Source organism: Thamnophis elegans, chromosome 7, assembly GCF_009769535.1.
Source record: "Thamnophis elegans isolate rThaEle1 chromosome 7, rThaEle1.pri, whole genome shotgun sequence".
NCBI lineage: Eukaryota > Metazoa > Chordata > Lepidosauria > Squamata > Colubridae > Thamnophis > Thamnophis elegans.
The window spans coordinates 44867958-44892189 of NC_045547.1; the positions used below are offsets into that span (position 1 = coordinate 44867958).

Sequence of the window (24232 nt, forward strand, 5' to 3'; positions counted from 1 at the left end):
TTAAATTACTGCTCGAGCTTCCCAGGTACCCTAGAGCAGGGGTCTCCAACCTTGGCAACTTTAAGTCTGGTGGACTTCAACTCCCAGAATTCCCCAGCCAGGGGAAAAAACGGGGTCTTTTAAAGTCAGAAAGCTCCATTTAGGTTTCTGATTCTTCGCTCAGCTGATTTTTTTTCATTACTTCTTGCATGGCTTCCTTAAATCATACCATCTGATTCTATTCAAATATATTGCAATTATTTTTTACAATGCAAAATTCATTGTCTTACATCTTTCATGAAACAAGCAACTTCCATTCTGAAAATTAGTGAGACAAACTGCAATTTTAAGAAACCAAATCAGGGCAAAAAGCTTTGCTGGCTGGGGAACTGTGGGAGTTGAAGTCCACCAGGCTTAAAGTTGCCAAGGTTGGAGACCCCTGCTCTAGACCTAGAGGAGGAGGAGGAGGAGAGGAGGAGGAGGAGGCGAGGGCGGCAGCGGCGGCGGGGAAACAGCCCAAGTTGCCAGGACTAAGACGCGGGACCTTGAGACAGAGCGCGCCGAGTCTAGCGCCAATTCTCCCAGCAGAGCTTTAAGCTGATTGGCGGGAAGGTTAGAGGGACGCCCCCACTGCCAACGCCTGATTGGTCGGATTGTAAAAATATGTTCCAAGGCGCCAGAATAGAAGCTTTAGCGCCTAGTGGAGTCTCCAGGACAGAAACGAAGCGGCCGGTAGAAGAGGCGAGTCGCTGGCAGAGATAGAAAGTGCAGGTGGGATTCGGGGTCCCTCTTCCCATTGGAATACCTCCGATGCCCCTCAGCGAGCCTGGAGACGCCGAGCCCGAAACCCAGGGATCCCTTTGAGAAAGAATGTCGAGAAATGTAAGGCTTTACAATCCGGTGTGTGTGTGTGTGTGTAAGGAGAGTGGGGGGTCTGCAGAGAAAAGTTCTGCAGTTGTTTTTACGGGGCCCTCTTACCTTGATCCCCCTCCCCAATCTTTCCCATCTCGTCGCAGAGCGGGGAATTGCCTTTGCTGCCCCAGGGAACGAGGTTAAGCCGGGAGACGAGTTCTTCTCCCGCTTCAGGGCTCGGGGGGCGAGCTGGGCTGTCCCCGCCTTGATCTGGGGAGGTGAGTCCTTGGGAATCCCGCTCCTTTCAAAGCCGGGATTCCTCGTCCAGGTTCTTTGCGCCAAAAGTAACCGATCCCGGCTGCGTAACTCTGAACGTCAGTGACAGATTCGCCAGGGCTGCTCAGTCTCGGCCCTGTTCGGTTAAAGTTAAAAACTTTTTTGTGGTTGGTTTGTTATAAAAAGGAGCGCGCCTTCTCCTAAATTTTGCTCGGATAATTTCGCGGGAGGAGGTGGGATACGGGACCTGAAATTTATTGGGCGGGGGAGTGATGTAAGATGCTGAAGAGGTTGAGCAACTTTTATATTTACAGATGGAGTTGAATTGTTTAACACTAAAAGACCTGATTAGCCCGAGACATGGCAAGATAGATTACATAAACGAAGATGGGGACAGTGCACAAAAGGTAAGTAGGCAGAGCTGGATTCCAAAACCTGGAGTTCTTGACTTTAAAATCTGCTGGCAGTGATAAGGCTTTCTTTAAACTGTTTTTCTTGTACTCTAAAGTTTCAAACTGTACTGAGATTGATACATTCAGAAATGAAAAAAAACAGCAACAGCAAAGCTAGAGGAAAGGATTTACAGCAATATTCTGTAGATAATTATTGTTATATTAAATTATTAACTAGCTCTATCATTAAAATAAGGAAGAGTAGTCGTAATCCACCACATATATCATGCAACTGCTTATCTGTTGCATTTCTATTAAAATGCATTTCAGCTTGGCATTAGCTCTTATGTTTTTTTTAATCAGTTTGCCATCTCTGCTCTATTAGGGAGCTAGGAAATAATTTACTCCAGGCTAAGATTCTTTGTTTAGTTTGGGCTTACTGAGTTAACTAAACATAACTAGTGGTATAGTGCAGGAATGATACAACTATTGCAACCAGGAAGGACGTTTTAAAAAACTTTTGGGGAGGTTCCAAAGGCCACTTGAAGTCTGGAAGTGATATAGTTGAGTAAAGTAAAATTCAGTACTTTGGGAGGGAGTCAAAGGGTTATGGGTTAAGTAAAATAAATTTGTTATGCCCGATTTTTTAAAAATAATACAAAATGCAGCGCTATAATTTGCTACCAAATGTTGATAGCAGATCATATAATTAACCTGACAAAGTGGAACATGTGAATTAGGCCATTGTGGGTCATCCATTGTGGGCAGGACAGTGACTGACCTGGAATGGAGCCACCACCATTCCAGTCCATATAGACCCCACTGTGCTGTTGTTCAGAAATTTTCTGAAGATCTGGTTCTTCACCCAAGCCTATGGTCATCTTTTAACTTTGCTTTTTATGTTTTATTTGTTCTATTATAATTTCTTTCATTGTAAATGAGCTTCCCAGAGTTGTTGGAAATCAGGCAATATGCAAGTTTAATTTATTGTTATTGTTATTATTATTAAAATACAGTCACTAATTTGTCATTATTTGGGACGAACAAAATGAATCTTTGGACCAATATTTGGAGGCAATTTTAATAAAATGAATCTACAGAGGTGCTTTCGGCAAACATAAAGGAAGTTATAGTTAAGAAAGAAAGTTAAGGAAAGAAAACAAAGCAGAGCAGAAAATTTTGAGTTTTTTATTCTGAATTTTTAATATCTAAAGAAAAAAGGGAAAAAGTACTGATACAAATAAATGTTTAAAAAAACATATTAACTATAGTAAGGAAGTGAGGGAAAGCAATATGAAGTAATCCTCAATTTACAGCAGCACTGAAAAAAGTGTCTTACACTTACACTTACAATCTTGCACTTACAACCATCACAATACCTCACAGTCATGTGATAAAAATTTCGGCACTTGGCAAACAGCATATATTTAAAAGTTACAGTATCCTGTAGTCGTGTGATCTCCATTAGCAACCTTCCCAGTCAACTTCTGACAAGCAACATTAGTAGAAGAAGCTGGATTTGTTTGATGACTGCAGGATTCATTTAACAACTACACTGATTTAACTGTGGCCAACAAAAAAAAAATGAAATCGGGCATGACTCACTTAACTGCCTTGCTTAGCAATGGAAATTCTGGTCCTAATTATGTCAGGCACAAATTATATGTTAAGATATAGTTCAAAAGATTTATTGCTGAAGCCTATACACAAGAATCTAGCCAACTAAACTTCAGTATTAAATTGGAACCAGATAAAGATCAATGGAATTTAAAGGAGGTTGGACTTAGACCGTTTCTGACAATGTAATGACTCTACGTTAATGATGTGCTTAACTCTGCCCTCCCCCTTCCCATTCTATCTATTCTTCTCTTACAGTTATGGTTATAAATTGAGAACTACCTGTAAGCAATAGAATATGGGTGAATAACCAACAAAACTCAAATAACTAATGGCTAATAGATACTTTAAAATATAAATATTTCATACCCAATTTCTAATTAAGACTTGTCTCTATTGCAATTTAAATGAATAAGGAGAAAAAGCTACAAATGATAAATAAACAATAATACATTGGAAAATAATCCAAATAATATATAGATTATATGTCAGATTAAATTGAGGTGTGGCACAAATCCATGTACAGAATTGTAGTCTAGAAATAGTTTCCAATAAGATTGAATTGTACATCAGTTTTTAGACTGAAGTTATTCTGGACACTGAAGTTATTCTGGACACTGAAGTATATTCTCACAGTTTAATTAACCATTCTTCCATAGAGAGGATCAAAGATCAATAATATGTTCAGTGTTATGAGTTGTAAGATTTTTAAGTTCAATAAACTTGCTAAACATTCCTCCTTGTTTCTATAATTCTTTTGTTGCTGTGCTGCTTATTTGAAAGTATTGGAACCAACTGTGTGGAAGAGCACTGTGTAACAAAAGATTTGAGAATTGATTCTGGCTTGTTTGGAAAAAATCAAGTTGAAATTCCAATTTATATGTAAAATTTAACGAACCACATATGAAGGCTTCCTGGTGTTCTGATAAACAAGACTTTTAATTAGTAGTTTCTTTGAACGAAATCAAACTGGAAATACCAATGTTTTCATGAAAATTGTGCATGGGGTTCTGCATTTATTTTAGTTTACTTTATTGTCATTGCACCTTGTACAACGAAATTAAATGCCATCTTCAGTGTACATTATAACTATAAAAATAAAACATAAACGCACATTCTACACAATTGAATTGAAAACCCGATATTGCATTAATATTGCACTATACAGAATAATTCAATATAATTACTGTCCTGGAATAGAAGTTGTTTTTCAGCCTATTTGTCCTTGTTTTTATTATCCTGTACTGTCTGCCAGGTGATAATAGTTCAAAAAAAGGGTGCTCAGGATGAGATGGATCTTTAAGAATGTTTTGAACTTTCTCAAGGCAGCGGGAAGTATAAAGCTCTACCAAAGAGGGGAGAGGGCAACCAGTGAACTCTCTGGATTTATTGATTTATTGATTCAGTAAGATTTATTGATTCAATAGTATTGAAACCTGGATGCGTAACTGTTTTACTGTTTTGATATTTGAAGTTGGTTTCCACCGATGAAAGTAATTATTTTGATTTTACAAATACACTTTTAGTTATGCAATTTAACACAGGTAAATTGTGTATGTGTTTGTGTGTCTGTAATAAAATATCAATTACAAATAGTTTTAAATTTCAAGAAGGAGGATAAGCCACTCCTTTTAAGTAGTACTTAAAATATGTAAATCTGAGTGCAACCCATTGTATTTCAACTGCCACTTGTACTAATGTGAGTTTTTAATAAATAAGATTTAGTACTTAGGCTCAGCCTAAACTAAGATGTCTTGCTAGCAGTTGAATCAAAAAAGGTGGATAGGAAAAATGGAACTTCTAATTCATGTCTCCCCAAAGATTTGCACTCTTTAAAGAAAAAGCAAGTTCTTACAAAGAGGGATAGAAAAAGTGGCAAATCAAGTGATTATTCTACATATCTCTGTCCTTAAGATCAAACTGAATATACAATTTAGTAACATTAAATAATGCAATATGTGATTGCCACATACAGCAAGGATGAGTCTCTACTACATCAGAGAGTTTCATCAGAATGATTTGTTGATATCTACGCATATTTTTTCTCTGTTAATCTATAACAGTACTTATAAAAAAATATATCATTGAATCTTTACCGTTCATTCAAATATGAAGGCATTAATTTTAGAAAGACTAATCATTGCTCTCTCATTATAAATATTCTGGTCCCCACCACTTCAATCACAGTAAATTAGTTGATAACCAATTTATGACCAAACACAATGCTTGAATAAAGTCCCTTGTTTATTAAATATAGGCCTTCATATACAGGTAATCCTTAACATACAATCATCATCCATACAACCATAATATAACATGTTTTTTACTATCTTTTTTGTGACAGTCGTAAAGCGATGGCTACAGTTGTTCCCTATGGGGCAGTTTTGCTAAAAACCAGAAGTGCTGATTTTTGGCAAACTGTTGCAAAATGTGGTCACATTGTCATGGGATGCTGCAAATTGTCATGAATGTGGCCAATCATGTATCAGTCATGTATCTGTGGAAGGCCCCACCATTGGAACCTCAAATCTGGGTTATAAATTCCCTTTTTCAGATTCGACATAACTTCAAAAAGTCACTAACTGGTTGTAAGTCGTGGGTCATCTTGTATCTCAGTGGGTCTCAACCTTCCTAATGCCGCGACCCTTTAATACAGTTCTTCATGTTGTGGTGACCCTCAACCATAAAATTATTTTATGTTTTCTGTATTTTTTTGAAAATATGTGTTTTCCGATGGTCAGGTGACCCCTGTGGAAGGGTCGTTCGACCCCCAAAGGGGTCCCGACCCACAGGTTGAGAACCACTGTTAGACTCTAGAAAGTCTAAGACTCTAAATGGTGGTTTGCTCCTATTTGGCTCTTTGAAGTCCTTCCTTCCCAATATGAATAAAGAAAAGTGCTGTTCTGATAATAAATATGATTCTTAGTTTTTGTGATTTAAATGTTCTGATGTCTAAGTTGAATCAGTTCCTTATCACCTTCCCAAATTGTAATCTCTTCCTTCCTGTAAAAGTCAAGGCAAGCTATTTGAAGAGCCTTATATGGTTAGAACTACCTTATTTCATATTTGTTCCTATGAAAGTCAGCCAGATGACATTGAGATGTCTATGAGAAGAACAGGAGCACAGTATCCCCCTTTCTGAGAGGTATGCTACCCTTGATATTAAAGCAATGTCTGGTCATCTTGGCTAGGAGTCATTGATAGTCTTGAGTCCTGAGCAAGTAATTCTTGGTGTGCAGTTGAAGTGTTGTACAACCCAGGATTTGTTATATATTTATATGTTAATTGGCTGCCTTCTTTCTAACAGGAAAATATATTTGATCGACCCAGAATGACCCCAAAGACTCCCATGAAAAATGAGCCCATTGATTTGTCCAAGCAAAAAAACTGTACTCCTGAGAGAAGCCCAATTACACCTGTGAAGCTGACCGACAAGCCTCTTGCAGATCCATGGACTCCAACAGCTAACCTAAAGATGCTTATTAGTGCTGCTAGTCCTGACATGCGGGACAGGGAAAAGAAAAAAGAACTCTTCAGACCAATTGAGAACAATGAATTTAGCGATGTTCTCCCCGATTCCTCACAGGTAACTCACCTACCATAGAGAAAATTGTCACAATTAAACGGCTACCTATTTTAATTATATAAAAATCTCTTTAGGTGTGTAAACAGCTGTTGTTTAACATCCACAATCTCAGTAACCTTCATTTGCATTCAATTTTTTTAGTTATGTATAGTTTATTTAAATTATTAGCAAACAGTATTCAGATCTGAAACAAGCAAAGTGTGTTTTAGGGGTATCTAGCATGTTTTTGATGTATCTCTTGACAGCTGCTTAAAGGAATCTTATCTTTTCGTGGGCTCTCATGGGAGCACTACAGGGCCAGAAATATGTGTGATTGAGTTAAAGAAACTACAGGAAAATGACAACCTGTTGCCATCTGAGTATTTTTTGAAATTAAAGATTCAAAGCTGGGGCATATCACGTATTTTTCACCTTTTTCCCTCAAAAAAGAGGTTGAAAATCTGGGTGCATCTTATACACTGAATACAGCATTTTTTTGCCTCCCGAAACCCCGCCCCCTTCACCAAAATGGTCGTGGAGAGCTTTTAGGAGCCATGCAGAGGGCTCCTGGAGGCTGGGGAGGACAGAAATGAGCGAAAAATGGGCTGTTGTTTTGCTCAATTTTGCCCCAGCCCCCAGGAGCACTCTATAAGCCTCCTAAAGGCTATGTATGCAATTTATTTGACAAAAAATGGACCCATTTTTGCGAAAAACAGGCCATTTTTTGCTCATTTTTGTGGTCCCCCAGAAGCACTCTGCAAGCCTCCTTAAGGCTATTCATGCCTTTAAAGAGGGGGGGGGGCATTTTTTGGAGGTCTGCAGAGTGCAAAAACTTTGTTTTTTAATTTGCCTCTTCAAAACCTTTGTGCGTCTTATACTCCGAAAAATACAGTAACTATCTTGTAAGCCTAAGATAAATATGATCCTGACAATACAATAGATAGGCCTAGGAAAGACCTAAAGCACTTTTAGAATAATGGGCAACAATCTTTTCAGGTTCAAATGAAGGAAATCTCAAGTTCCGAATGCTTTGACTTAGTAAGGCTTGGTTTTCTCATAGATATTCTGTAAACCTCCCCCAAACGGCCTGTTTGTTGCGAAAACAGGCTCTTTTTTTCAAATAAAAGGCATGAATAGCCTTGGGGGGTCTTGCAGAGTGCTACTGGGGGGGGGCAAAAAAAAGAGAAAACGGGACGGGGGGGGGGTGTCAAAAAGAAATGCATGCATAGCCTTATGGAGGCTTATAGAATACTGCTGAAGGTTGGGGCGGCAAAAACAGCCCATGTTTTTCTCATTTCTGCCCTCCCCAGCCCCCAGGATATCTCTGAAAGCCTCCATAAGAGTATGCACGGCCATTTTGGTGAAGGGGGCGGGGCCTCAGGAGGCAAAAAATACTGTATTTGGTATTTTCATCCTCTTTAGAGGAAAAAAGGTGTGTCTTATATTCGTATACATAAATACGAATATGTTGCTGATGTGAATGAGTCTGTATAAACTGTATGTCAAGCTGAGATCCTTAAAGAAAAAGATGTACATATTTAAAGAGTATATATAGTATATATTAGTACTGAAAATAATCCATGCTTAGTAAACAGCTTATATATAATGAGTGTGTTAGCATAATGTAACAGATGGCCATAAAGAACCATTCTCTCTGTTTGTAGTGTGATACTGCAGATGATGGAACTGCAGATGAATATGAAAAACAGAGGCCCAGCAGAAAACAGAAAAGCCTAGGACTGCTGTGCCAAAAATTTTTAGCTCGCTATCCTAGTTACCCTTTATCAGCAGAGAAGACAACAATTTCTTTGGATGAAGTGGCTTCCAGCCTTGGTATGTATGCCGGCAAAATAAGGTTGATTGCAAAAATGAATGTTCCTAATAGACTTAATATTGACAATGAGACGTAGTGCTGTAAATATGCCCTATTTAAGTGTATTGTGCTATTGTGTAATTTGCATGTGTTCTATTTAGCTTTCCCAGAAGGTGCTGCTGAATTGTTTTGTAATGCTGCCAAGTGATTCCTTCATAGGAATTGATCCAAAAACGCATTCCAGTAGGAAAAATCATAGCTGAAAGAGTCTCTATCAGATCAGTTTGTTTCATGGTGTTTCACAGGCATGTATTCACTCTTATGCCCACAATGCGTCCCTTCCACATCAACACATAATAATATCATGCATTATATAGTGTGAATTGTAGTATGCTTTGAAATCAATATGTGCACTACTAATTTAGACAAGCATTAAAACCAAACTATTTCCACCCACCTAATACTTTAAAAATGTGAAATGAGTGGTTCACTTTAAAATGTGAATCACATACTTTATCATCAGTTTTAGGGCTTGCAAATTCCTTTGGGGGGGGGGATTTCATATGGTTCATGTTTTAAGCCAACTCAATTCATATCTCTATTTCTTGATGCAAACTTTAGTCTTCAGAATATTCTTTCTCAATAAAATCATGAAATAAATTATTTTGCTCTGTATAATTCTAAGACGGGAGAGGGATCATTGCAATAGAGCTGCAGGATATTTTTGATTGTAACCAAATGATCAGTTCCACAAGTCGCCACTTGCGAAAGTTTAGTTGGGTGATAAATTTGAAATGATGCTGTTGCATTGGCCTGCCTGTTTCTCAACAGCTTCCCTTCCCAAGCTGTTTAAATTCATTGCTGGGTTTGTAGTTGGTTTTTTGTAACTGAAGTTCTGGGGATTTTCTACCTTTCTCTCTAAATAATCCAGTCAGAACTTCTTAGCCATCATGACAACAGTGGGCTAATCTCAGGTTATCATGGCCCATGCTTGATTTGGCATTTACCTCAGAGATGTGATCTTCTGGAGGATATTGCCACTAGCCCCTTGTCAAGAAAATATCTCTTTCTCATAACTTTGAGGCTTGGGCACATCAACAACTGTTGCAGGTGTGAGAACCCATTAAATTAGGGCACTCAGTGTGCCTATAGATCACACTTGTTTTCAGAAATCATTTGGAAATATCCCAGAAATTTCATGAGCAGTTCCACACACACAGTTGGTCAGACTCTAGAGCAGTGGTAGTCAACCTGGTCCCTACCGCCTACTAGTGGGCGTTCCAGCTTTCATGGTGGGCGGTAGGGGTTTGCTGTAACTCTGCTTTATAAAATTTATAAAATAAATTTACTTCCCTACTTTATAAATCACCATTACTGTGGAACCGGTGGGGGGTTAGAAAATTTTACTACTAACAGAGATACAAAAGTGGGCAGTAGGTATAAAAAGGTTGACTATCCCTGCTCTAGAGTATGGAAGAAACCAAAGTATTCTATTCAATATTTGGTTTTTCCATATTCTAGAGCCATGATGGCGAACCTATGGCATGCGTGCCAGAGGTGGCACACAGCACTCTCTGCTGGCATGCGCACAGTTGCCCAAGGTCAGATCTCTGGCGTTTCTTTCGTGAGCTTCAGTTTCCCTGCAAACGATGAAACAGAAGCTCACGAAAAAAAAAAAAGATCTTACCTCTTGCCCCACTGCTGATGTTGGGATGCCCTGCCTCCCGCCGGCCAGCTGGTCTTCGGGTCTCTGCTGCGCATGTCCAGCCATGAGTGCATGTCTGCATATGTGTGCATTTGTGTGCATGTCCACATATGTGTGCATGCGTGGGCACACAGTTTGGGCACTCAGTGTCTAAAAGGTTTGCCATCACTGTTCTAGAGGTTGGCCCAGAGCAGCTTTCTGTTAATTAAGGTAATCTTTAACTTATAACCATTCATTTAATGACTGTTTGAAGTTACAATGGCACTGAAAAAAGTGACTTATGATAGGTTTTCACACTTAAGAGCATTGCAACATGCCCACGTTCAGGTGATCAAAATTCGGGCACTTGGCAACTGGCATGTACTTATGACCATTGCACTGTCGGGTCATATGATCACCATTTGTAACCCTCTCACCTTGAATTTCAGCAAAGAAAGTCGATGAGGGAAGCCATATTCACTGAATAACCATGTGCTTCATTTAACAGCTGCAGTGATTTGCTTAACAACTGGCAAAAAATCATAACATGAGGCAAAACACACTTTAAAAACAGCCTTTTTGTAGCAATAAAATTTTTGGTTCAACTGTAGTTATAAGTCAAGGACTACTTCTATTCCAGGATCCCCCTTAGTTTACTGAAGAGAGAAGGGGCAGCAGTGATTACCCATACAATGCTAGCAAAAGACAAGGAATGAATATATTTGAACAGGGATATGAAGCTAGTTTGGGCCTACACTCATGATAAGGGCAAAGATAGGTTGGTAGTTTTCCACAAAATATATTGCCACCCAAGACTGAATAGGAAACACCTTACTGGCTGTGAGGTGTAGTCATATCCAGCAAGAGGACACCACTACATTAAACAAAAATTGGCTACTATGTCTTTATAGATGAGCTGGTATTACTAGACTATTGATGTAACTTTGACCTCATAATTATATGCTTTGTTTCATTTTTGTATAGCATATTGCCTTAAAATAGTTGTTTTGCATAGCAAAGATATTTCTCTTCTGTAGGAAGTTTAATGAAAAATATAATGAGGAATGAAGTCTCAAGAAATATGATAAAAGAAGTAAATTATTTTCAGTGAAGACTTATATCCCCCAGATCTGCTGTTAAGGCAAAGTAACTGTGGATCTCTCAACTTACACTTTTTATAGTTCCCCAAACTCACATCAATGCAACCAACTCATGGATAATGAAACAGAGAAAGAATGTTTTTATTCCAAATGTAAATCTTTGCTTGGAGAATAAATAGTAAGTTTATATACCACAGTTTAAAGGAATGTGTTCCAAGTTGAATTATTTTTTATTGTTATTATCATTACTTATAAAATAATGACAAAAAGGGAAGAAACAGAAACCCAAGAATAATTAGAATACAATGCATCAATGCAAAAAAAAAAAAAAAAAGCCCCATTCAGAGTACTTTTTTAAAAAGTGGAAAAAATTCAACAGGAAAAAGAAAAAAATAGTAAATGATAATAACTACATAACTATCAGGATTTTTTTAACCTATTATTGTATTTTGTGTAATCTAAATAGGGGTGTTTTCTTTTAAAAGGTTTAACAAGGTTTTACTAGTGTTATCAAGTGTCTCAGAAAATGAATACACTACTGGTTTCCAGTTAGTTTTATTAACACAATATGAACTTCAATAATAATACCTATCTCAATATATATTTCAAGCTGAACCATCTTAAACTTTTCAAAGACTCGAGTCATGAACAAGGACTATTGCTGTATTTGTAATAATAGCATTTAAAGTTTCATTACTGCTGGATGTAATCGTGCTATTCTTCTTATCTCTAACAGTATTATTCAACTTTGCATAATTCTTTTTGAAATATCTGTATATTTGTGTTTGCAGGATAATATATGAGCATTTACAAGACTGAAACATTTTAAATCCTCTTATAATAAATCTCATAGAGCTCACACTCTTTTCACTAAGGCACATTAGACAGTTTTGCTGTTGGAATGAAAAATAGAGTTCGAAAATTTCCTATCACTGGAACGAATTCAGATTCCCGAAAGCAGTCCTAATAAGAGCGCTAGCACAATTTGGTTATTATTTTTCTCTTAGACTTGGGATTGTTATTCTTCCTGCACAGTAATTGTTAAACTCTGTTCAGTGTTTACATTTATACATATACAGTATATATGAACTTAGAAATTATGAGTTGCTTCTAAGATACTTTTAGCCCTATTGTTAGCCCGTGAATAAGCTGAAGCTGGTATGGAATCTGACAGCTCTAGGGTATTGTTCATGGATAAATAATTCCTTGTTCATACAAGCATATTAGAATATAATATTTTAAACAAAGACAGTGCATCACCAACTGTCCACATTACATTCAATAGAGAATTGTTCTTATAAGATCAATTGCAAATGAGTATCTTTAAATGAAAAGGGATCTTGATCATTTGATTACAATGCAGTCCTGTGCATGGCCTCTCACAAGGAAGTTCTATTACAGTCAGGGTTATTATTAAGGAAGATTAATGCCTTTGCACCTTTATATTTATAGTTACCTTACAATGTGCCTCACAAATGCATTAACTTCTGCAGTTTTTGATTCCCCATCACTTCTTATTAATGATATAAATCTTTATTGACATAAATAGCATCACTGCCAGATCTTCTGAATTTATAAAATTCCTGGGCAGGAGAAATCAAAATGCCACTGTAATATGAAGGCATAATCTAGAATTTACTGTAGCTTTCTCTTGCAATTGGTATTAGTGGCATGGGGACAATTTATGATCAATAGGTCTTCTAATGCATCTTCTGTACATTCTGTTGAGTAGTGCGGAATAGTTAACAGTATTTTTTAAAATTTATACTGCCACAAATTGTTCCTAAAGTGTTTCTATCACATTACCATATTTTTTATCTTGTATTTAAGTGCAATGACAATAAAGATTATACTTATTGCAATTACAGTCTCATCAAAATTGCAACATTTCTGTTAGTCCTTACATATAGAAGTAGTGAATGCTAAGAACAAAAAATTGGGATCCCTGCATTTAGAAGTAAAACTCCATCATTTGTCTTTCCCCTCAAAAATTTTATTGCTAAAATTTCTTGTTTACATTCTCTGTCTTATGCTTTGGTTTCCTACACCTAGGAGTCGAACGCAGGCGGATTTATGATATAGTGAATGTCCTGGAATCTCTTGATCTTGTTAGCCGAGTGGCTAAGAATCAGTATTGTTGGCATGGTCGCCACAGTTTGAGCCAGACTCTGAAAAAACTTCAAGAAATAGGAGAGCTTCAAAAATATGAAGAACTCATGACTTCTTTCCAGCAGAAAGAACTTGACTTTGAGTGTAGATTTGGAGAACACAAAAAAGAGAGCTTTGTAGATTTCCAAGATCGACAGTTGCTTGACTTCTCAGAGACAGATTGTCCATCTGGTAAGTTAAGGAAGAGAACTGGCAATGTTTTAAAAATGTATGTAAGAAGACATGCTGTATTATTCTATTTTACATTTTTACATAAATTGTTAGATTCAAATGATCATTTTTTTTAGATTCAAGTGGTCAATCACATGTCAAACAACTCTTGTGTTTTGTCCTCAAGATGCAACCCATACAGTATATAGCTATTGCTTCATAACTTGATAACCATGCTTCTATGTTCTGGTACAATTGATGGAGAATAGGGAAGTGCAGCAATTCACATCTGAAGCAGAACTGGTGTTTTTAAATAGGTATGGGCACCTTCAAATCCTCATTCAAGAAATGAAGATTTTTTTTCATAGGCATGTACAGTACTTGTGTCATACAGAGAAAGATATGTTTGAATTGAGAAATTTGTAAGAAAATGACAGAGTGCTTTGGATTCAAAGCATTGTACCTCCCTAATGAATAATCATTCCAACTTCACTTATTCAAGATATCATCTTATAATCCTTTCATCTGTCCTGGAGATAGTTAAAGTGTAGCTATCCATCTGTTATAGGCAATTATTTTCTGCTCATTAAAAACATGCTTTTCAACAATGATTTTGTTTCTTTCACTTTTTTTTCTTCCACAAGTCTTCATAATATTTTCTTGGCTGTTAATATTGTAACATGTTGAGACTTGGGTTTTGTTTGTAATACAGCGTCTGCAAACAGCAGAAAGGACAAGTCGTTGAGGATTATGAGCCAGAAATTTGTCATGTTGTTCCTTGTCTCCAAGACCAAGATAGTTACTCTTGACATAGCAGCAAAAATATTAATAGAAGAAAGCCAGGATACTGCTGATCACAGCAAGTTTAAAAGTAAGAATCACTTCTGGGGAATGAATGTTCTGAATCAGCAAACAAAGGTTTTATTGGCAGAACTGGAGAACATATATAATTTTTAAAAATCTTTGGAGCCATTTCAATTTGAAAATAAGTATAATGTACAAATACCAGAAAACCTCTTTTGAACTTTGTTAAGTACAATAAATTCTTGTGATATTTACTGAAATGAGATCACAAAATAAATATGGCATCTCTTGTCAGATACTAAGATACTAACACATTTCAAATAGTGTACAGTCTTGCTTGATCAAAATCAATGTTAAAAATAAAAACTAGTATTAGTTGAAATACTAGCTTTATATCCTTGTAAAATGCTGTGCTTCTAATTTGTTGTCAATAAAACTAAAAAAAAACGTACAGAGGTTAAGTCTGAAAATATCTGCCATTACTCACTGATAATATCCTTTAATATATACCATATTGGGGTTTTTTTTTAGATTCTATCCACTTATTTATTCATTCAAATGACCCTCAACATTTTGCAGGACATTTTACTTTGTGCCAATTCCCCATAATTTTAGCTTAGCCGCTTTTTCTAATTTGTTACATTTATATGTAACAAATGAGGACATATAGTTCACTACATTTGAACTAAAGCTGTTTTCCTTTCAGCAAAGGTAAGAAGACTGTATGATATCGCTAATGTCTTGACAAGTCTTGGGCTGATCAAGAAAGTGCATGTAACAGAAGAAAGAGGTCGTAAACCAGCCTTCAAATGGATTGGGCCTGTAGAATTCACTGGAAATAATGGTACTTTTCTATTTTTGCATTACCAACAAGTCATTTCTCATATAAACTTACATCAGTTATTGGATTTATGAAGAAAATTGATGATATCCAGAGAAACCTGTAAAAATTTCAATTGGCATTATACAGTGATAGAAAAACATGATTTTGTTTTTTGCCAAGTATCTATTAATTTGAATGGCTTAGTGTCCATGTGATGTGCCAAGGCTACATGAGGGTGAATAATTTGTGAACATATTTAACATGGAAAGCTCTAAATGAGACAGACAGTAGATATGGAGAGATGATGTACATGCACTGTTCAGTAAATATACTTCTATTAAACAAGTTGCTAACATGTCAATGATATATCTGAAGCAAGTCAAAGAGTAATTTTATTATTATATATGATGAGCAAATAGTAAGCAGAACTATGAATTATGATAAGAAGACTGTTAAAAGGGGGTGGGGGAGTTCATTTTTTCCCTTGAAGAAAATGTAGCAGAATAAGCAATAAAGCAGCTACCCTGTTTCCCCGAAAATAAGACCTCCCCGGATAATAAGCCCCATTGGGCTTTTGAGCGCATGCGCTAAAATAAGCCCTCCCCTGGAATAAGCCCTTCCCAAAAATATTGCAACACAGCAGCAGCCATGAGATGACCACGCTCGCCGCCTCAAAAATAAGACTGCCAAAAATAAGGTCAAGTGCTTATTTCAGGGTCCAAAAGAAAATAAGATCCTGTCTTATTTTTGGGGAAACACAATATATTTTGCTATAGGACTCATGGTCTAGTAGATAATAAAGTAGTTGTCCTTTGAGTAATAAATTTAACATGAGTGTATTTGTTTAGATGATATAAAAATGGAAGTTCGAACATTTGCTACTCTTACTGAAGTGAAAAGACCAACCCGTATTCCACATCAAGCTTGCTCTAATAGAAAAGACCGAATGTCACGCCATGCTTCTTTTAGCATTCCTCAGTCTTCTGAAATGGTCAAGAGGAAAGTTAGTTCTGAACCAAGCAGCCCACACAAAGAGAGACAAGGTAAATATTGGGGAAAGCATTTTAGCTCTTCTAATAGCTTTCGATTAATAGTTAAATGTTTGTGTGTTTACTTTTGTGTAACACAGTTTCTGTCTATAAACTAACATTAGATTACTAATTAATAAACAGAATATTTATAGCTCAGGATTCTCTAGATATTTAGTAAACCTAAGCTTAACGTTTTAAATTGTCAGCATATGAAATTGTAAGCAAAGGATCAGATAATTGAACAATATATCTATATTTGCAGATTATAGCAGCATACAAATTTGATCAATGAATACTGATCTAGAAATGGAGTGGTGATTGTGAAAAGGGACAGAAACTATCTAGAAATCGAATCTTGAAATTTCAAAAGAAGGATAAAGAATGACAATAAGAATGACATAAAGACTACAACAATGATTTGCAAGTTTGGAGTCCTAATGGACAAATGGAAATTTTCAGGGCATGTCATAAAATACTTGGTTGGTTCCAAAATGTATGACCTGAGTAACATAACCAGATGTATCTTACCTTAACATATTATTAATAGTACATCTCGCCTTTTGCAATTCTATACCCTATCTTTTGATACCTCTGTCCTTTTTTCAAGTTACTGGACATATTTCCAAATAAAACATGGCGTTATCAATTACTATTTCTATTTTGTAAACAGCTATTCAGAGTCCAGAGACATTCCTGAAAATAAAATAGATGCAGGAATCTGAAATTTCTTAAATTAAAACATTTTTCCTAAATTACAAAAAGTCAAGTGGATCAAATGTGGAAGTGTTTTATGGGTATATTTGCATTCTTGAATGCGCATTATAAACACAAATCTTGAATATATATATACATTACTTACATACATACATACATACATACATACATACATACATACATGTGTGTGTCTGTGTGTATTCTAGATCCTTAGTGACAGTTCACCAAAGAGATTGTGAGGTGTTTTTTCTCTGACTTTCCAATTAATCCTATATGTTCCCCATGTTCATCTAAAAAAGGCATAGATTAGGTTAGATTAAGAGAGAGATGATGATGATAGATAGATAGATAGATAGATAGATAGATAGATAGATAGATAGATAGATAGATAGATAGATAGATGTAAAAACTCTGTATTACAGTCATACATTGATAATTGATTTGATTTTCCTTAGATGATTACTGTTCCAAAATGATAAACCTAGCATCTGTTTGCTGCCAGAATTTGGAAGATAACAAAAGGTACATAGAAATTCAAATCTGATGTCTTATTAAAAAAAAATAACATTCTGTTTTAAGCTTGTTTATAATTTACTGTGGAAAGGGCAGGTATCTGTTTGATGGAGCATTGGAGTACTGTAGCTATATATTAAAACATAAAATGTCTTTAGAATGAAATGAACTCCTAGAATATTTTATTTCTAACTATATTTATGATATATAGAAACCATGTCAATTACATAAAGATGTAATGCATGAATGGGCTATTTTTAATTAGGGTGATTAAACATTGTGTGAAAGAATTGATTTGTTCTACTAGTAGGTATATTAATTCACATTGTGTCTGCAATTTACCAGAGGCCTTTTTCAGGCCCAATTCTATTGCTTAAATGCCACTTATCTGAATCTCTTTCAGTTCCTCATATCTTTTTCCCATCATAAACTAAATGAAATAGTCTCGTTTATCTAAAACCTCTAGATATTTGGGTTGCATCCAAAGCTGTTTAACAAAGATGATGTTAGAATGGGAATACTTTAATTTGGTTAATTATTTTCTTTCATTTAGGCTGTTGGTTTGAGCTCCAAGCTTGGCAATTTGGTTGCAAACATTTCATCACCATTCAAGGAAACATTGTCAGTGTGTTTTGAATTGTGACAATGGTCCAAAACGTTTGCAACCAAATTGCCAAGTTCAAAGCTCAGACCAACAGCCTAACTACCAACCTGAGTGACTAATATTCAAACACATTTCAATTTTCCTTCATCTTTCTAATAGAAGTATTGAAGCAGCAAGAAATCTGGGCATCATTTCTTCCTTCTCGGTTTTTCCTGTTCCAGAAGATTCAGACTATTGTGCTAATGTCTTCCCTTGCTTTCCTGAAAAGACCAACTCAGACGCATCACATCGGTCTTTACCAAATGGAATAAACAATCAAAACATACCATCTTCTGCTGTGTCAGCTTGCAAAACTGAGACTGGGGAAACCAATGCACTCCCCAGCCAACCTTTTGTTTACTTGCCATCTGCATCCCTTTATATGCTGTGTGGGAAACTTCATGAAAGTCAACCACGGGAAAATTTGCCAGAAAAAAGAAGTGAAGACACAGGTGGCCACATTTCCCCCTGCTCATTAGAAACCACAAAATCTCCAGTTAACTTTCGCAAGCGGAGTTCCCAGAAGTGTGTACCTCCCACTGCAGCTCCATCTGAAGAGGCACCTATAGCCAAAAGACAAAGCCTGGAGCAGAGTGATGGTCCCATTTCATTAGTAGTATCCAAGGTGAGAGAAATTCAGAAGCTGTAGAAAACTAATTCATGGAGTCATTCAAAAGAACAGCTGTTGTATTTATGAAATAGTATATTCCATCTCCCTCATATATCACACAGTTGTCTTGCTGTTTATTTATTTAGAAAGGGAATATTGGCTCTTATTCCTTTCTGCATGTTCTATGAATTAACTGCTGCTGGTCCATCATTCCTTAAAGTTAAGGAGAAAGACTCCAAAAGGAACAGTTTAGCCTTTCACAACTAGATCCAGAGTATTTGTGCCAGAATCTCACACAATAATGTTTATCCCAAGATAAGGTTGGTTGTGTTCCTTTTCTTTTTAGAAAACCATTCAGCCAGCTGACGCAAACAATAACTGCAGCTCCCGTGACCAGCAGAAAGGCCTTCAGTTCGAATCAGGGACTTCTGAAATTCTGGAAACTGTCATAACAGAAACCCAGAACCATGAAGAATCACATAGGAATAAAAATGTAAAAGAAAACTTGAAAGAAAAGGAACAAACCTCTCAGGAAAATAGCAAACCGTCTTTTTTACCACAGTATCTCTACGTACAGCCTGCAGCTGGTAAGGGCTAAACTAAAAACATGCATGTTAATGTGGCATTTAGATAAAATATATTTTCACAACAGCCATGAATTCCTAGAGAGATTTTCAATAAAATGCCATCAACCCTTTTAAAAAAATGATAAAAGTCCAGATAGATACATAATATGGCAGATATATAACTTAATGTCTTGATACATTTCAGCGTAACGCTTCCAGGAGTGTTCTAATTGTGGTACAACCATGCCTGAAGCTCTATGTTATTTCTGAGAAGGCTCAAACACATCCAGTGATATTCAGTGAAGTTCAAATGGTATTTTGAGCTCAACGTGTTGAATGCGAAAATTTACAGGTCATTGCTCTTTTGTCTTTATCCTTGAGAAGACAGGATTTTGCTGTATTTGGTATCTTTTTCTTTCTTTCTTTTATTTTAGGATTAAATGGTTTAAATTTCCTGTTTCCTACCAACCAAGCCCCTGCTCCTGTCAGCGTACCTTCAAGCCGCTTGTCTTCACTTAATGTTCCCTGTATGATGGTTCCATCTACTGCATTGGCACCATTCCCTCTAATCTATTCCTCAGCAGGAACAAGCCAACTTCATTCTTCATCGTCTGCCTCTTTCCCAAATGTCACTTGCATGAATTTTAGTATGCCTGGCTTGACTTCTACAACTCCTGTTTTCATTGGGACCCCTACTGTGCTAACTCCAAATTCATCACAGTTACCTACATTGGAGCCACACCAGCAGTTTCATTCAGCTGTACATCTGAATCCTCTCCTTGGATCTGCTTGCAACTCCGTTAAAACAGACTCATCAATTTGCATGGGACATCCAGTCACCCTTCTCAATCTACCACAGGTAAGAAGGGGAATTATTATTCTAAAGCAAGGAGGAAATATTCACAAGAAGATTGAATAGAATTACATCAATTCTACTTAAGCTAGCTACTTTTATTTCCAAAATTGTGGTACATATCTGCCACCTAAAGTTTATAAAGTTATTGCTAAGTATTTTGTTATGTTATAAATAAGTTTTTGATTACAAGGCCTCCATTCAGGTGATTACTCATATATGAAGACCAAAACTTGAACTTAGTTGTATATATTTGAAATATTTCATTTTTAGATCCATGCATTCTGTAGTGCACATATATCCACCCTGCTGAGGACATTCTTACATTATTATGGTTGATTGCACAAGCAGCTACATGTTTAGATAGGATTTGGCATTTTATCCGTCTACCATTATCTATTTACAACACTGAAATCATAGCTGCCAGTTCTTTGGGTGGTGTTGGGCTTCATATGGATGTAGTTCTTCCCAAGAATCTTAGGATGTCATAATATATTGGTGGACCCAAGCACTGTGGCCTTTTGCAGTTGTTCAATGGAAATGTTTTTATTAATATCGTTAACACAAGAGCTTCAAATAGTGGTCTTTGAAGATGTTCTATCACCAGAGTATGGTCTCTCAAATCAATTTCTCAAGTAAGAGTTTTGTTCAATTGTTTCAAGTCTAACAAATCAGCATTACATTCATTAGTATAGGACTGAGCATTTCTTACAATGCTAATATTTGTCTTACAATATTAAATGTTTTGTTGAGTAGGAATGAGACGATGTATAAAATATTTATTAAATTGTACTGTCTCATTTTGTGCATAGCCTTCTACAACTCCACTAACTCCTAAGAATATGCGTCCAACAACTCAAGAAACATTGTTCAAGACACCTGGAAGTCTAGAAGATCCTATTATATGGCGGAAAAATGAAGGCAACCAGAGCAGAACATCAAGTTCTGTTCAAAGAAGATTAGAAATCTCCAGCAAAAGCTCTGATTAATGCAGCCCATTACTGCAATATGGGTAGCTAAGAAAATTTCTCTGCTTATTACAGAGAAAATAACCAATTATTGCATTAAAAAGAGAAAATGTGTTGAATATTGTTCCATAGGTACATTTGTCCACTGTGCATTTGCTATTGTTTCTCCATGGATACCCAACTAGGGTATCAATTTTGTAAATTGATTAGAATTCTAATTATGCAGATACAAACATTTTAATTCCAGGGTTGAAAAAAAAAGTATCAAAGAGATGAACAAGTTTAACTGTGATCCAAAGTCCAAAACTTTGGAGGGGGGAGGGGCTGGCTAGCACTTAAATAGTGGGGCACTCTTTACAAGGGTTCTATTTATCCTGTGTTGAGGGGGTTTGGCTGAAAGGGAAGCAAGAAACCGCATAGTCTGCTGAGACTGGTTTAATCAAGTTACATTTGTAACTTCAAAGCAGACTTGCAGAGTGCTTGAATGTGACTAACAGATGTACACTTTTTCCTGCACTTGTTAAGAAAAAGCCTAATTTACAGTAATGAACGAATGTATTCACATAAATTACTTTAAGGCCAAAATAACTGTGAACTTATTTTTGTATTAATGAACTTTGTAGTTTTTCTTGTGCTTTTTTCCTGCACAAAATGTTCAGGTTCTTAGTAATTGTCACAAAAACTTTTTTCCTAAAATTGTAGAGGCAAAAACGTTGTTTCAAGAATCACCAGCCTCTAAAATGTTTACAGTAAACTGTAGCTCTTCCCTAGTTTCCAGGGAGGGAGCTGCAATTCTTGAGCCACGACTTCTTTACAGCATTACACAGAGCTCATCTTAACTGCAAATCTGCCAAAGGAACTGAAAGAATTATCTTTGACTAATGTGACTGTATTGTATAGCTGTATGATTTCCACAATTAATACTCCTAAATGTTCATTCAGAAACATTTTAAGCACAGTATTTATGGCATGAGCGACCATTGAGGTCAGAAGGAACATATGTAGGAGATGGAAGACCTGCAGCCTAAATATGAGTTAAATTAATCAATGTACCATTTTTTTAATTAACAGAAGAAAAAATTTGCAGTCTGCAGGTTTATGAAATTGACACGAGGGCAATTCATATTCACAAAGTAATTACTATAGTATTCAAAAATTTAATAGATTAAAATACTTTACATGGCACAGATACTGGATTTTAAAAATTATCATGTTACTTTTGAGTTTATAATCAAGTAAATGGCATTTTTTTAACCTAGAATGACTTTGAATTCACGATGTATGTTTCTTAAGGTCAGACACATTTTCTGATCTACCATTTCATTAAGTTTTAGGAGGAATTATGGCTTTAGTGTGTTTAATTTTGAATAATGGAGTATGTTACCAAAAGAACGTTAAAGATGAACAGTTTTAGTGGAGCTGAAATTGAGAATATAATAACTTCCTATTACATTAAATCAGTAAGAACCTTACATGGAAGGTATTTGATATGATTTACATTTCTTAAATCTCAACAGTAAAATCATTTTGGGAGATTTATTAATTTTAAAAATACTTTACACTACAGAAATTGCAGGTTTATGTGCCTTTATTCCGGTACATATGTGTGCATTCAAATATGGCCCAATGGAATGATTTTTTCCAGTTACTGCAGCAGGAGACAACTCAAAATAGACTTGCTCTTAGCAGATAAACTATGCAGTACCCCTGTTCTTTATGAGTCTTTCAGTACAGAGAAAGACTAAAGGTGGGTTAAAGCTCTCAGATAAAAAGTCCATGTGTTTGTTTTATTTTGTTTCATAATTGACTATACCTTCATGTTTCCTGCTTCTTGGACAAGTTGGTTATGTTAAACTCATTAAATAGGGAAACTGAAAGTGGAATAATTTCACTGGCACAGCTTCTTTCAGTTAATATATTTATTCAAAACATCCAGCTTCACAATACTCTTGGCTGCAAATAGAATGATCTGGGGGCCTAAACGCCTGTGAAATGCTGCCATGAACATTTGAACAAGTAAAGTGCATCATTTCCTAGGAAAAGATAGGAAATTCCTCTGCATTTGAACTGTTTAATTCTCCTAAGTGTACCAGTCACACAATCGCTGCTGGTCTTGTAGTTCCTATCAGTTCGGTCTAATAAGGAGGTTGAAGATTTTCATATATCGTGAGCAAAAGCAGGAGCCAGGTTAATAGTGGAAGGTGAAATGTACATTGAGGCTTCCTTTTATCAAAGGGGTTGGCAAGATTAACTTTTAAGCGGAAATGCAGGAATGCAGCTTGGTGACTTGCTTAATAGGATGCTGAGATGATTATGATTGCAATAACTATTCCCATAAAGCTATGGCAAAACTACTTCAAAATAAAGGGCTCCATAGCTTAAGACTGATTCAAGGGGATGCACACAGCACTAAATTCCATACAGGATTTCAGGGCTTTTAAAACCATGTTCTGGTACACAAGGGTTTGATGTGGAGGGAGGGAGGGTATGTACAACTTATATACTTGAATCTACATACCACGTTTACATTTCTCAACTTATGTAAAAGGTGCTATTCCTGTATTTAAAAGCCGTGTGTGTGTTTTATAATGTAAAGCTGCTTTATGTTTCTAACATTGCACTGCTAGTTTATTATCTTGATATTAACTTTACAACTGCTTATGGATTTCGTTCATTGAACAGAAATTACTTCCCTCTTAGGTTCCTTGCTACACTCCGCATATAAGACTATTAAAAACACACACTCTTGTTGGGGGAGCATATTTTTATACTTTCGGTTATAGAACTAATCTTTATAATATAATAAAAATAAAGCCAAACATTTGAGAAGTTGTGTTTTAATATTTTGGGAATGGAGGTTGATTACAAAAAGACAGCTGTGCTTTAACAGAGTTGGAAGGGATCTTGTAGTCATCCAGTCCAATCCCTCACCCAAGCAGGAACTCTACACCATTTCTGACAAATGGAAGTCCAATCTTCTTTAAATCCTCCAGTGATAAGCTCCTACAACTTGCAAAGGCAAGCTGTTCCATTGATTCATTGTTCTCACTGTCGGAAACTCTTTATTTCTAGGTTGAATCTCAGTTTCCATCCATTATTTCTTGTTTGGC

General features: G+C 36.2%; 1 protein-coding gene across 1 annotated transcript; it reads left to right on the forward strand.

The window, feature by feature from the left end:
* The first annotated feature begins 685 nt into the window (after window positions 1-685).
* E2F7 (E2F transcription factor 7) lies at window positions 686-23922 on the forward strand. The gene is made up of 13 exons (XM_032220643.1): window positions 686-861; window positions 1422-1514; window positions 6424-6702; window positions 8346-8514; window positions 13331-13618; window positions 14310-14468; window positions 15108-15245; window positions 16073-16267; window positions 17425-17491; window positions 18246-18750; window positions 19082-19322; window positions 19736-20160; window positions 20967-23922. Exons 1-13 carry the CDS (start codon window positions 850-852, stop codon window positions 21141-21143), a joined length of 2748 nt encoding a protein of 915 aa, XP_032076534.1. The 5' UTR covers window positions 686-849; the 3' UTR covers window positions 21144-23922.
* Window positions 23923-24232: the final 310 nt, after the last annotated feature.